Source organism: Homalodisca vitripennis, chromosome 3 (assembly GCF_021130785.1).
Source record: "Homalodisca vitripennis isolate AUS2020 chromosome 3, UT_GWSS_2.1, whole genome shotgun sequence".
Lineage (NCBI taxonomy): Eukaryota > Metazoa > Arthropoda > Insecta > Hemiptera > Cicadellidae > Homalodisca > Homalodisca vitripennis.
Window position 1 is genome coordinate 92,767,365 of NC_060209.1, and position 16,776 is coordinate 92,784,140.

Consider the following 16,776-nt stretch of genomic DNA (forward strand, 5'->3'; position numbering starts at 1 on the left):
TGTGTATGCCTTTATTATTTAAACACATATATGAAACCCAACTTAATGGGAAACAATCTGAATGTATCACCATGTGGAAAGATAATACACCGAGAAAGGTTCGATTTATAGACTTTAAATTTTGAATAAGACTTCATTTCCACAAGAATGGATTCTATGATGTAATTTGTGTGTCAACTTCTTTTTTGTATGATTATATGAGCCATAGTTTGAAATTTTGCATGTAAAAACGATTTTTGTTTCTATAGAATTAAGAAACTACAAAATTATTAAGCTCCTACCTAGGAAAGGGAAAAATTTGTAAGTTTTCTAATATAACGTGGAACGTAAAAGTGGACGTAAAACCTTTCTCAGAATTGTTGTAATCGTAAGGCAATTTATAGTTACTCATTTCTGGTATGTAGGAGCTATACGATGACACAGTTTTGCAGGATGACCACATAGCTATTAATGAAATATTACGTAATAAACCGATATAATGTGACGAAAGAATTACCGAACTGACGGACAGACGGACGGACGGAGTGCTCTTTGACCCTAAATCAATTGATTTCTTCCTTGCACCAAGGAAATCTATGTACCATATTTCAAATCCATAGGAAAATTTTTATCAAGAGTTCTATCTAAGACACCGAGACGATTTTAAGAATAGTGACATGAAGGCAAACAGTTCAAAAGTATTTAATATACTCGTATACAAGAACTTTCCAGCTGTATAATTCTCTTCTTTAACTGCGCAGTTAAATCAATTACCCAAGTATTGTGTTTGGGATATTATAGTATTAGAAGTAGCTTTATGACAAAACTACGTCAATAGTTCTAATAATGTTCATTCACACTTTATATCAACATACATTTTTATTAACTCTGAACTTATGATCTTATACCTTTGGGGTCTGCTGAGCGTCTGTTCCACCCGTAATACGCGGGATGTAGACTTTGGACGACCTACTAAGGTAGCCGATTGGTGAAGGCACCTACTGTAACGGGCTGTAATGTCCTGTATTTTATTTATGTACTCAATAGCCAATTTGTCGGTTTACCCGAAATAGTAAAATGTTCTCTGTTCGCTTGATAAAGAGTTATTTATTCAAGAAACATTTAATTCTTATAGTTATTTTTTTCCAAATAAACACATTTTGGTTGCATTGTTTTTGGTTTGATGTGCTTCATATCCACTAATAATTACTAGAAAATCCGGACTAAAAGCATTGACTCATTATTTTTCAATTAATATAGTAAAGGCAACTAAGGTTTGATATTTGATAAACATTTAATGCTGTGTTTCTTTTAAAATAGCAACAATATTATCGAAATACTTAATAGGTTAAAAAGTATATTTATGGTATTGTCTCAAAGGATTGGAAACTTAATTTTCTACAAGAACACTTATACTTCAAATCGATGCTATGGATTTAACTGGAACAATGTAAAACGCGGAGTGCAATATTTATGTATTTGTGTGTATTTGTATTGGTTTGTCCCGCCGGCCAACCAGATCAACCTGGTTTATACAGTGCCGCTACCCACGGGACGGCCCTGAGTAGCATGCCGTTGACGCCAAAGGGTTAATGATTTACTGGTAATTTAAAGAACTTTTAACTTATAAAAGATGATTTAGCCACGAAATGTGTAACTTCTATCCGACTGGTTCAGTACGTGAAATTAATTAAAACCACAATGTTACCATTAGAATCAAGCGTATAGGTATAGAGAAAAAAACCATTCGAATTATTATGCAATAAAAAGGTACGTCTCCTTATTTTCTGATGATAAAACCTACAGTTACGTACCTGCCAATACATCTGACAGACTTTCAGTATATTTTTAAATAATATGTGAGTAGACTACCATTTAGGTATGAATAGGTGAAACTAATATTGAACCACACATATTGTGACCGAACTCTGCTGGATAAAATACATGCCAAATTTAATTCGATTGGTCATTGTTAGAAGAAACCATAAAACACTAAAAGCAGGAATAAATAAAGAAATCAATCTATCTAGCATCTAAAAGGCACATATAAGTTATCCCATACAAAGAGCATTATCTGTTCCATGTTATGAATTGAATATTTTTATTTAGAAAAACCAAACTATATACATCGATGTGACGAACAGTAATGTTTTAAATACGAGTAAAACAGTTTGTTTGGTTCACTATGAATACGAGTGATTATTATTATTATTTTAATTCAATAATACTGTTTTATGCATTTTTTATGAATGGAGATAAAAGGCTTTACAGTTAACTACATATATTGAACGGTTTAATACCAATTTAGTAAGTTAATCAGCTGACATTAGTAAAAAGGCCGTAGGAGCCGGTCCGCTGTTCGGCTGCAGTATCTGAACACGTTTTATCTACAGTAACCTGTTCAACCTGCCAGTCCGCTGTTCGGCTGCTGTATCTGAACACGTGTTATCTACTGGAACCTGTTCAACCTGCCAGTCCGCTGTTCGACTTCAATATCTAAACACGTTTTATCTACAGGAACCGGTTCAATCTGCCAGTTCGCTGTTCGGCTGCAGTATCTGAACACGTTTTATGTACAGGAACCTGTTCAAAGTTCGAGCATGTGCAAGAGGCACCTGAACTGTTACAGACAGACCGCCTAACGCCGCTTGAGAATAATTCTCATTTCAATCCCAATCTGCGACCGCTATAATTATATTAGTTCCATCACTAACGGCTGGCTCTCGTTGTATTACCAACGCAGCGTTCTCCACATAACCTTTCGACTTAACCGAGCTAACTTCAATTTTACTTGCGAAAGGAGTAGGCGTATACTCGATAGTGATATTTATAGTATAATTTTTATTACTTACTATTTTTACTAATATTTTTAATACCAATCTAGTAACACACAATGTCTAATAAAACAAATAATAAGTGTTGTGTCTTGTTTTGGATCTACTTATTTGTTTTCAAAATTCCAAAGTAATTTAAATGTTTTAGTAGTTTAGCATTAGTACTTTAAGTTCTTCAGGTTTCTAGTATTTTTAGTAGATGGTACTCCTTGTGCCATGTTTCTCCAGTACTCAAGTTCTATGAAAGTCGTGTCCAAAATTACAAAAAAACTAAATCCCTTATATTAATCGCATGTGATATATTTTAAGAAAACACTTCTAACATTATTTTTTGGGATATTTGCCATCGTTCAGTGATAAAATACAATCACTGAATGATTACATATGTCCGGGAAAATCCTGTTTTCTTCACAATCCTTCCATCGTCAAAAACAAACTTTAAACAAAGAATCTCTAACATGGTACAATTTATTACAGCTAAATATCAAGTGGTCAAGATAAAAAAAAGGAATAGAAATCTTCTTTGGCTCTTCTTATGAGAAGTGGATTCCACGAGGTAAACGGAAGAACTATATCCAGTTGACCCACATGCCTAAAGCGACATGTACCGCAGATACATTATCCGCATATCAAGGTGACAAGCAGAACAAATATTTCAATGTCCATAGTCACATGGGTGCCGTTCCTCACAAAATGATGCACGTTGTAGAGTTCTTCCACGAGCAGCAGCGGATTGATAGAGGTTGCTACGTTTGTCTAGTGGAGAAGTGAGCGATCAGTAAGTGCTTAGAGATCAGCATTTTCGAAGGTGATAATCTTTAGCCAAATGCATTAATCTCAGTACAGTTACAATGGCTGTGACATTCTTTATTGTTCGGACCTACTAATTTAAAGTTCTCATTCCATAAATTAAAAGCAGTATTTATACACAATGGTGTTTATGAGAGTACTCAAAACAAAATCATTGTGGCTAATGCAGATATCTGACACAGCACTCTTACTCAGCACAGTCAATAGGAAGCTTTTCCTAAACGTCTAAATTCAAATAAAAAAATAAATATAGAGTTGTTCTTTTAACTAGGAACTTTTAACGAGTCAATTATGAGCCACAATTTCTCCCTTTACATTCAAGACCTTGTATTTGGCTTTTTACACTGAATTCTAAAATAAAATTATTTGTGTATCGATTCTTCGCTTCGGGTAATACAAGTTAAACAGATATTCGGGAGCAAACTAAAAGCAAATGTAGCAAAGATTTATACAATTGTGATCGTGTGTTAGTTTGCCTATTTTTCAACTGCAGATCTGTAGGAAGCTATTAATATAATCATCATGGCACTCCAACTCAGAGTTCAGAATAGATGTTTTCATTGAAACACAACAAAAATTGTAGTTTTAAAATCGGAAACTTTAGACACCTCTGAATTGCAGAAAAAACATAAAAAAAAAATACTAGAATACATTACACCAAATTGTGCTCTAACTATTTCTAAAATATGTAAAGGAGCCACTTGTATGTATCTAATAGACGAGAACGGAAAAATTGAATTGCCGTAATATTTCGTGATAAGGGACCTAATCAAATGACTCTTGAAAGTTGTGGGCTTGACTTCGTGGTTCAGCCACAGGATTAGGTAATACCGAAAACGGTGACACATGATTGATAGTCTAAAGAACTTTTTATTAACCCATGCTCTTGTAAAGAACTAAGATTGCAGATTATTTTATGAGGAAAACTGCACATCAGTTTCTCGAACATCTTTAGTGAAATCTCAATAGTTCTAAAAGTAGAGGGAGAATTCGTACACTATTAGGATATTGGTTACATTAACTTAGACTTCTAGACGGAAGGAACTCTCTTTCTCAATAACTCCAACTGAACAATAAAACTATCACCTTAGTGATATCAGATAAAGTTTGCATAACACGCGGGATTACTGTGTTCCTTTATTTGAGAATTAGCAAAACTTTAGGTAAGTGATGGCCCTAGTCTGATCGAAACAGGAGAAATGAATTTTACCACGTCTCAGTCAGATTCATCCCAGGTCATCAAATTACCATCATTGTTTACCATGATCACAAATCTATAGGGAAACACCACCGTGTTCAGATGCCTATTACCAAATATTATATTTCATGAATTTTATATTTAAAACAACCTTCCGAGGTAACTGTCAAGGATATTACTATGAGAGGGAGAAGTAATTACAGGGCACGAACGTTATTGCTCCCAAGGTATATGACGCATATGAAAGACGTCATATGAGAGCGCAAAACAAAATGAATCTTTGATGAAAGCAAGCTTGACACCTCTTCCTTTATTGGAGTTAACATCACATTTTCTGTCACAACGATGATAAACAAAAAGTTATCTGAGATGGAAGCAACGCATGCGATTAGAAAGGGATGAAAAGATCTGACGGTATTTGGTTTATATTTCACGAACCACCTGGTCAATATTTAATCATTGTTATTAAAGGAAACGTACGAGTGTTTTAAGAGTTTAACGAGTAAAAAATTGCATTTAAGGTATATACAAATTTGTCTGAACGTCAATCTGATTATTTTTACTTGTCTATAATACATAGTCGAATACACTAGATATCTAGTTACACTTTCGCTATCGCAGTTTTTGCAGTTAGTCCCCTAGATATTCACTAATATCAGTTTAATTATTCAAGTTATATTAGATAGCGAACAGTTAAATTTAAACTTATGTTTTTATTGATATACAATCATTAAGAAAGTAACAAAATAGGCAATCAGCTCGAACTGCCAAAATAACAAATTAAAAACGCTGAAATTCCTTTGTAAGCATGCTTTTACTAATCATTAATGTCATATAAAAAAGAATACACAATTTCCAATAACTTATCCATTCACTTTTCCAATAACAGAATTTTTGTGATCAAAGGTACTATTATCACAAAAGGCCGAGTGGAATACACTTTAAATAGCTTGACAATTGTGTCATGTTTTAAAATTAGATCGTTTTCGAATAATAAGAGAGACCATTCCTTCAATAATTGGCCAAGCTTGAGTTTAATTACAACTTACACAATAGATACCATTGTGTATGGCTTTATTTCATTTATAATATAAGAGTTTAAAGTAAATCCATCTTAAATTTATTCTGTTTATATAGTTAACTATAGTTTATATATTTAAAGTAACACAAATGAGAAGGAATTTTAACTTTATCCTGACACTAAAAGCGAAAACATAGACTTTTGAACAATAATAACATCTTCTGACATTGATGAAATACCTTCTTCAAAATGGCTTTTATCTTTAAACCCCTTGTAAACTAAGTGGAGAATTAATACAAGGTACTCTAAGGGATTATTAAACCTACTTATTAGACTGATTCTCCAACCTTTGCCTCATTTTTTTATATATTTTGAAGGTAAAATGTCTTCCAAATTTTCAATGCAAATAGAAAATATAAAGTACGGTACAAACGTATATGTATAGATAAATCAAACAATTCAAAATTCGCAAATGTGGTCGAGAAGAATTAAACGCCTGAATATTAATGAAATTTCAGGAGTAATCACAGCTTACATTTAAATATGAATGGAGTTTGTATAAAAGCTTGTGTGTGTAGGCGTGTTTGTCAAATTTTTCAGAAAAACGTTTCAGTGAGAAATGTTCCAAATTACCAACGCTGCACTTGTAGAACCAAAAAGCCTTATGCTAAGGTAAGAGTGGAAATAAGATGGCCTAAAAACGGTACGTCGTCAGCAGATCTAGTCTTAAGGTTTGGATCAGACATAAATACCTGATGAAATATTCCATTCACCAAACACTTTGGGACACTTTTGCTCTGTTATAATGGATAAATTTGTGATATAACGAGATGGAAAGGACATGGTGGAAGACCCCAAGCTCAACCTGTCAATTCCTTCCTGTGTCAAAACCACCACCCATTCTATTCAGACAACCGTGAAAACCCCGTAAGTAGGATCACTTCCAAGAATCCTATCTACCTAAAGACATCACGAAGCACGGAATACGTTTAAGAATGTAAGAGCGTAAATCCTGTTTATTAAAATTTTAAAGGATGCAGTTGAATTGATGAAAACATTTGTATTATTTATTGAGGTTATATTACCACTGCAGGGAATAATGATTGCGGTAATGTTTGTGGGCAACCCTACTTGATATACTTTGGTAAATTCAGATTTGTTTCTTATAAAAATAGTTAAATAGTTAAAATAGTTAGATGAGGACAATTTTAATATTTCATGTAACGTCTTACTTTAATTTAAACAATTCTGTGGCAAAAAGAAAAGCCAATAGAGTTTGTGAACAGCTGTTGTGTTTTCTCCAATGTTATTATAATAATGACATATGAGATATTTAGATGGACTGTTGAGTCTTAACGGGTTTAGGTATATTTAAAATATTCATATTTTCAATGTGTATTTGTAGAATAGTTTTTTTTATTATTAATCACAATGAAATTAGCAATTCTATTAAAATATGTTCAAGTAATCCATGGAGTTGAACCAAAACTGAATAAATATAAATAACATAAAACATAAATGTCAATGTAGGTTTTTTGTTGGTATTAAGAAATCGGGAGATTATTTCTCTGGAAACGTAAGGATTTTTTAGAGCATAATTGACAGATGAATATATTAAAATATTGTTTTGGAAAACGTCTACTTGTTTAAATAATAATTGTGTTCCTAATCCATCATTATATTTTATTTGCTTCTCTTATGTTACTCATATGTGTTAATAACCAAATTAATATATAATCGAAAGGCTAAACAGCTATTAAATGATTTTTACAATTCATAAGTATAAGTGGCAAATATATAATTTAATTTTAAGAAATATTTATGAACAATCAAATAAAGTGTGATTCAAAAAGAGCGCCGGTTTTTAAAAGACCGGTAAATTTTATTTTATCGGTTGGCAACAATGTTTGACCTTGATTCTATTTCTGCCTACATTCCGATTGTTGACGCAGCTGATATTTCTCTCATTAGTGCATTCTCTGTATAACCATGGAGAAGTTAACTTGTTCGCAACGAGTGTTAATAGTGAAAACGTTTTACCTGTATAGAGTGGAGAGAGTTATGCGGCTACTGTTAGGCGACTTCGCGGTACTCTAGGACGTAATGAAGCACCGAATGAATCAACAGTTCGCAGACTCATGAAAAAGTTTCAATAAACAGGTTCAACAGTCGACCTCAAAAGTTCTGGACGTCGTCGTTGTGCCCAAACTGAACAGAACATTGAGGTGGTTCGTGACAGTGTGGCTGTTAGCCCAGTGAAATCAATACGTCGCCGTTCTCAACAATTGGGTTTAAGATGTTCTTCTGTACGGAGAATTCTTCGATACGATCTCAAATATCACCCCTATAAAATTCAGCTGACGAAACAATTGAAAGTGTCAGATCACCAGAAGAGACGACAGTTTGTTGATTGGGTATTGAGAAATTCGCAGGAGGAAGAAAACTTCGCAATGAATATCATCTTCAGTGATGAAGCGCACTTCCAATTGAATGGATTTGTTAACAAACAGAACTGCCGTATCTGGGGTTCAGAAAACCGTCGCATGATTAACGAAAGGGAAATGTATCCACAACGAATGACAGTTTGGTGCGGCTTTTGGTCGGGCGGCGTCATCGGCCCTTATTTTTTGAAGATCAGGAAGGGCAAGCTGTGACAGTGAATGGAGACAGATACCGTACGATGATTAGGGAGTTTTTGTGGCCTCATTTGGATAACATAGACATTGACCAGTTGTGGTTTCAGCAGCATAGTGCCACCTGCCACGCTGCCCGTGAAACAATTGTGTTGCTCCGTGACCGCTTTCAGGATCGCGTCATTTTTAGTAATTCCGACCATCAATGGCCACCAAGGTCGTGTGACTTAACACCTTGTGACTTTCATCTTTGGGGTTATCTAAAGTCATTAGTTTGTGCCAATAAACCCCGAACCATCAATGAGTTGAAGGAGGAAATTCGACGGGTTGTCGGCCAAATTGAAGTGGAAACTTGTCGTGCAGTCATGACTAATTTCATGGACAGAGTTGTTGCGTGCCAGCGTAGCAGAGGAGGACACATGCATGACATTATTTTTCATACGTGAAATCGGAAGGTTACATGAACATATTTGTGTATTTCATTTCAGATTTTCATTAAAATAAATCTCTTAATTTGATATATCAAAACCGGCGCTCTTTTTGAATCACCTTTATATATAGACATCAGGTATGTTACAACGTGCAAGGACGTAGCCAGATAGGGAATCCAAGGGGTCCGGACCTCCCAAATTTTCAATTATTTCAAGTAATTTTTTTAGTAAACGATTATTATTATTTAAATAATTCAGTATTACTTAAATGTCCTGCTGAAAGATCGTTGTCAACTAAGAAACTCGTCAAGAATTTTTTAAGGAACAAAATGGGGCCTTACTCTCTGACCACTACGGGAAAATATCAATTGTCTGGACCCCCCCTTTTTTCCTGGCTATGTTCTTGACAACGTGCTCCATGTGTTGCTTCGAGTTCTTTATTCACGATCGTATTTTTGAGACTGCTTTTGTACGGTATACAAAAGAAGTGCTCAACAGATGTCTTAGAGTAGAAAGAATTCCAGAATCTCTGAAACTGAACAAATGTTCTAATAATATTAATTTTTATTAGTAAGTTCCTGTTCTTACATAGGTTTGCGTAAGCAGTGAACTTAACATTATGGTTGGTTGTAGTTTCTGAGATACGGCTGCTTACAACTTGCTTCGACTGTTTAATGTTGTAATCACCTACTAGAATATGAAATACTGCAAAGAGACACTCTTACTAACTAGTATTTACCGTGTGTAAAACGTCAAAAAACAATTTACCATTTTTTTAAACATAGCAGATAAAGTTTCCAAATTTTGCAAAATATCATATCGCTATCATAACTTCTTTTTGTATAATAATCATCACGCGTCTACAATAGGAAAGAGGGCCGGTGAGGAATGTCATTTAAATCTTAAATGACAGTAATTTAAATCTAAATCTCATAAAGTCAATGCATGACATTTTAAATATGTTAATTTTTTGAATATAATGCGCAAACCACTCATTCAAAATGGAGGATATTTAAATAAGACCTATATTAATCCTTTAAACGGCCCAGTTTATTAGAATATTTTTATGAAATCACTCGATAAGAAAATGGCGAATTTTGAGTATTGAAAGTTTTTAGTTGTGAAAAGGTATTGGACATTTCAGTATTTAAAAAGAACATTTCAGTGTTTCCTGGTATGTTACACATCCTATACACACCTGGGAACACAAAACGCAATTCAATCGACCTATTTGGGTAACGCTACCATTTTCATTGGATTTATTTTTCAACTATTACATACATAAAACGTTGACATAATTGACATACACAAAATTGACAGGATTCTCTGATGCAGAATCTTCATTTAAAATTAACGTATAGAGTAATGTTTTTTCATGGTACAGTCCTTTACTTCTTAACCATCAGAACAATTGTATTTTTTTCTTCATTAAGAAATTTCCTCACAGTATAACATTTTTCGATAATTACTCCTCTTAGAAAATCAATTTTCATATCGGTATGATACATGAAGTAATCCTCTTTTTCATTTTTCCTAGAAGAAAAATTTGGAGTTTGGGCCATTTCCCTCCAAATGGAAATCTTTCTTTCCTCAGTTTTATAAACTTTACATTTTCATTTTCTCATCCAGTTTAAAGTTATTAATCAATAAGTTTGAATATGTCGTACAATGTTGTAGATGGGTTTGAAATAATTGCCTGAAAATAAACAGATGTGGTTTTAGACAGTTTGTATCTTTTAAAGTATTCTAACTTTATTTTAAGCACATATTCTGAGTAAATGTAACACACATAAATTAAACATTTAATACAAAATTTAAGCTACAGTTGTAACCGATAATGATTAGCTTTCTGATACTATAACTTGTTCGATTATACCAAATTAATCCTATCAGAGCCATTGATTTCAAATCACCAATCAAAATGGATTTTAAATTTATCTTCATTAAAATTATTGTTTTGTTTGCCAAGTAGTTTAAACATTAAGATAATGCCTTGTTTCAAGAAAAAATGGGAATTCCTGATGGAAAGTTCTCATGCTGGGATAAGATTATTGAAGCTGAACCTAGTGGATTGTGGAGGTCCGACCTACTGTCGACTGTGACCTAAAGAGTGCGCAGCTGATTAGAAAGGGCAGAAGTTGTATCGACTTAACATGATCGGATGCAAGAAACCTAAGCCGTTAAATAAAACATCTACACTTTTAGAGAGGAAAAGGATCTTTTTGAAAAGATGTAGTGCCTGTGTTGTGATTCAATTTCAATGATTGTTATAACTGTAGTATAGTTTACCCATGTTGTTACTTATAGTTTACTATTGTTGGTGTTATTTATAATTTATTTTGGTATTTCTTATAATTCAACTTGTTAATTCATATAATGTATTGCTATGTTATTGGTTATGGTTAGTGGTTTTGCCTTTTGTTAATATGTATGCTACAAAATAGGGCTGTTTGCTAAGGAGAAAAAAATGTGATTCCTAGTTAAATAGGAAAGCTTATTAAGCATACCGATTTAGTAGTTATTTTGAATAATGTACTATTTTGTACTACCTAAAATGAGTGTTGGAAATAAAATAAAAAATAAGATTTTTTCCGAGAATGGACTGTTGAGACAACTTGCAAGAGATCATTAGGGTACGAGCTAGACGCCAATGGTAGACTATAACTTATATGTATAACTGGGACGTTTTTGTACATCATTCTTTGATAGTTTGTGTTATCTGAAACCTATTTATTATTAGTTTAAGAGTAAAGTGAGCATGAGTTTTAAGCTGAATACAAAAAATTATAAATTGTATTATAATTTACAATCCATTCATCCACAATTAAATGCATGAACTACAACCTACGTAGCCAAAATTTCAAATACAATTTTTTACCATGAACGAATCATGAAAACGGCCTTCAAAATTGCTTAACAATGCGTACAGCCATAAATAGGTTTTATAGCGTATTTTTAGGTTATGAACTTTGCACGTTAATTCGTCCCGCACTTCGGTTTTACTGCATACGTGACTGTTATAGCTCACGTTCTTTATGATTATATTTCACTAACAAGACGTTAAGAACTAAAAGAATTTCGGGAAATGTTGTGGTTAAATGTAAATCTTGTAAATGTATAACAATTCTGTCTTAAAAAAGTAACTACTTATATTATAGTTATATATTATATATTGATAAATCACTTGATTTTTATCTTTCATAATGGTGTCTTTGGTATTACTCTCCAAACGGTGTATAATATTTTTTCCCATTTGTAAGTAGTTAAAAAAATATTACATTAGCTTAACATAAACAACACTGATAATTAATTACATATAATATAATTTCGCAGATATTTAATTTTTTCAGGGAATCAGGGGCAACTTCAACTGCTGTAAAGTGAGCATCATCTTAGTTGTCATCTAAAAGCAGTCCGGGAACAGTCAGACTTGATACTACTAACACGTTCTCAACTTGCGATTGAATCATCCCAATAACCGCACTTCACAGTTTGGTATCTCTCTCATGTCCCCCCCCCCCCACTGTCTTTCTCTCAAAACTGATCATTTAACAAGTATCTCTGTATAAGCCAAGTAGTAAATAAAGAATATTATTATATTTTGATAGCAACATCGAATCATTTATAAATAAAAACTGTCATAAGTTTTACAAATAAAATACTTCAGGTAAATATTGTGTTCAGTTTTAATTCCAGAAAGTAATTTTGTTCATATATAACATTTTTATAAAATGTCTATACCCAATCTGTGGCTATGAACTATACTTTAGAAATTAAGGGGTCAAAGAGAACTATACGTTTACTAGTTAGTTCTGTAACTATTTCTCAACTAATCACATCTCACTAAAGTCTCTTCCTTGACAAACAGATGATTGCTTTAAAATTAAAACTCTTACATATTTCTCTCATAAATCAATAACCGACTGAAATTAAATAACTTGAACGTGACAGTCAGGGTATTTGGAAGGGACGTGTGAGCAATGAAGGCGGTTACAATGGGACCCTAGATGCTGTAGATGATACAGAAATTTACACCCAGCCATTCACACAAAGTTGGAGGAAGCGTCAAGATAGTCCTAACGTTACTAAACCTCATCAAAAATAACTAACTACTTTCAGAAGATGTACGGCAAAGGCAAATTAATTCATCGGTTATAACGCCTGTTAAAACTCCTTCGGACTAAGGTAAGATAAATTTATCGTTAAGACTGATTTTCATTAATTATGACTACCAATAAATGCCGTGTAATTTAGAGATTAATTGATGAAAATGGCATAATTTATAATTTTTATTAGCACGTTTATGTTTTACTTCACCACGAAGAGGTGTTGTCACGGGTTAGAAACATAGTATGGCTAAGCAGACTTATCGAAATGGAGTTGAATATGTGGTGACTTACCAAGAAGAAGCAGCCTCTGGAGACCTGATGACAGTGTTGAATCTCTGCTAGCTGGTCGGCAAAGCGGTACGGATCCTGCAGCGTGTCGGTTCCGGTGCCGAAGTGAACATCCACCAGTTCCACCTGGACAACACAGACTCGATGACGATAGTGACCAGAAACTAGAGAACTAATGCTTTGTATTACGTTACATGTATTAGATCTTTATTCGTAAGCAATCGCAATTTTCTATTCGTTAGCGAAGCCTAATACTCGAGGAGCTGCAAAACTCAAGGACGAACTTTTATTTTTATAAAAATGGAAATGAGGTCTATAACGATGCATTTGTAACCATGTGGTTTGGCTGAGTAGGCTGGCACCATTTCTCTTCAGCCTGCCTGGATTTCTCTTTTTTTCTGTTCGCACAATACCTCAAGAATTAAATAAACCACATACTTTAAATGTTGGGTGTATCCTTAGAGGGCGCAACATGGTGTGGCATCTACAAACTATTTAAATACTTTCACTCCATACTGAATTCCACTAGTAACCGTACTATACTGCTTCAAAAAACTGAGGGCATATTTTGTATTCATCTTTACGAGTCTATATATAAATGAATGTTTGTCTGTATGTCTATAGACTCAGAAATTATTTGACCGATTCTGAAATTATGAAAAGTTGAATGTATACTTATTTTTCACGTAGAAGGTTTATATGTTATGACCATTGATGTAAGTCACCACCAGGCGGCGCTGCAAAATATAAGTTATCAAAGCGCCTGCACTATATAAACTGAAATTACGAGACAGTTACGTATACTAAATTGCCAAACACTATTTGAAGGCGCTAAATTTTGATGCACATTTGTCCTTAAAATACATTTATAGTTGAACTTAAAGCTTAAGTAATAGACCATTTTATAATAAAGTACATTATTACAAAATGTATTATTGTACGTGTACAATGCCTATTATCATACACTTTTGACATATTTTCTTGATCGTGGCAACAAGGTAAATTCTACATTGGCGTTGGAAATATAATTCAATTTTACCATAAGTGCTCATAAACGGGCAAAGCTGACGAAAAGTGTGCGAAGCCGTGGAAAACAGCTAGTTAATTGTATTAATATATATTAAAATACGTTAGGGCGTAAACATTTCATTCAAAATTCAAGCTTCCTCTTTATTTTATGCTATGCATTGTAAATGTTTACATTCGTGAACGTAGTTTAAACAGGTCAACGTACCACAAGTTAGACACAGAGATTATTTGACCGATTCTGAAATTATGTAATGTTGTATGTATTTTTTTTCACGTAGAAGATTCATATGTTTATGCCCATTGATGTAAGTCACCACCAGGCTGCGCTGCAAAATATAGGTTATCAAAGCGCCTGCACTATGTAAACTGAAATTACGAGACAGTTACGTATACTAAATTGCCAAACCGATTTGAAGGTGCTAAGTTTTGATGCACATTTGTCCCTAAAATACATTTATGGTTGCGCTTAAAGTTTGAGTAATAGACCATTTTATAATAAAGTACATTATTACAAAATGTATTATTGTACGTGTACAATGCCTATTATCATACACTTTTGACATATTTTCTTGATCGTGGCAACAAGGTAAATTCTACATTGGCGTTGGAAATATAATTCAATTTTACCATAAGTGCTCATAAACGGCAAAGCTGACGAAAAAGTGTGCGAAGCCGTGGAAAACAGCTAGTTAATTGTATTAATATATATTAAAATACGTTAGGGCGTAAACATTTCATTCAAAATTCAAGCTTCCTCTTTATTTTATGCTATGCATTGTAAATGTTTACATTCGTGAACGTAGTTTAAACAGGTCAACGTACCACAAGTTAGACACAGAGATTATTTGACCGATTCTGAAATTATGTAATGTTGTATGTATTTTTTCACGTAGAAGATTCATATGTTATGCCCATTGATGTAAGTCACCACCAGGCTGCGCTGCAAAATATAGGTTATCAAAGCGCCTGCACTATGTAAACTGAAATTACGAGACAGTTACGTATACTAAATTGCCAAACCGATTTGAAGGTGCTAAGTTTTGATGCACATTTGTCCCTAAAATACATTTATGGTTGCGCTTAAAGTTTGAGTAATAGACCATTTTATAATAAAGTACATGTACGTGTACAATAGCTATTATCATACACTTTTGACAGATTTTCTTGATCGTGACAACAAGGTAAATTCTACATTGGCGTTGGGAATATAATTCAGTTTAACCATAAGTGCTCATAAACGGGAAAAGCTTTCAAACAGCGTGCGAAGCCAAGAAAAACAGTTAGTTCATTGTATATATTTATATTAAAATACGTTAGGGCGTAAAAATTTCATTCATAATTCAAGCTTCCTCTTTATTTTAAACTATGCATTGTAGATGTTTATATTCGTGAACGTAGTTTAAACAGGTCAACGTACCACAAGTTCCACGAAATGTAGTCACTAATTATAGATCGAGTGATTAGTTAGCCAGTAGAAAACACTTACAGCCAATTGTCACTTAAACGCAACGCCTCGCCGCGCCGCTCCCAACAAAACGAATCTTGCAGAGCACTGCAGAGGGATTTTTAGCACCTCTCAGCTTTACAACATTATCAAACCCAAGCACCATGAAAACCGGACAAAGATTTAATCTGACCAGATTGGTACTTCTTTTTTACGGCTTACAAGCTATCTTTACCATTGCACTTGGACTGAATTCCACTGGCTACAGAAGATTGTATTCTACTGAGAACTGGAACTGAATAATAATAAAATTGTACATAGAATTGAACTATTTTCAAGATCTGTTTGCAGTCTATTCGTGTTACATAATAATTCATGCTACAAAGTTAGTAGACATATCTAAATATTGGAACAAATTACACGGTTTTTATCTTTTACACTTTCTATTATCACCTTGGTAATTATGTGTAGTAGCGTGTTGTAATTATTTTTAACTGGAATATATATTCGCAGTGCTATTGGTTTATCACTATATTGTAGAGAAAATTGTAAACCTCAATGTAGAATGTGTTAAATACTTTCAGCTTATAAGTATACCATTTAATGGCAGCCCACGGGCAATACTTGTAAAAGGTGTCTCACGAGACAACGTAAACATCAAATTAACTTCATTACAGCACGCTACGTTCTCGGTCTGTCTATAAGGTAGCCGTTTTGACATTTCTAACTGTTTACGTTGCAGTGTTGTAATCTTGTATGAGTATGTACTGTACAAGCAGGTGACGTAGTGGTTAAATGAAAAATGTCGCGCATTTCAAAAAGATTGTTCGTGAAATGAAAAATTAAAACAATTTAAATAATGTAAAGATATAACCAAAACGTCATTATCATATCAATTAGATTTGAATGACATAAAACAGATGATAAAATATACGTTTATTCTTGCAAATGATAATCGTCTATGAATATACATACTTACATATTTGACATAAAACAAGAA

The 16,776-nt window shown here is 33.5% G+C and overlaps 1 protein-coding gene across 1 annotated transcript in view; it reads right to left on the reverse strand.

Moving 5' to 3' along the window:
- LOC124357184 overlaps window positions 1-16,776 on the reverse strand; it is a 183,003-nt gene that overhangs the window by 6,992 nt on the left and 159,235 nt on the right. The window contains exon 3 of the mRNA XM_046808705.1: window positions 13,307-13,429. Within this exon, the coding sequence (XP_046664661.1) occupies window positions 13,307-13,429 (123 nt within the window). The remainder of the gene's footprint in view (window positions 1-13,306; window positions 13,430-16,776) is intronic.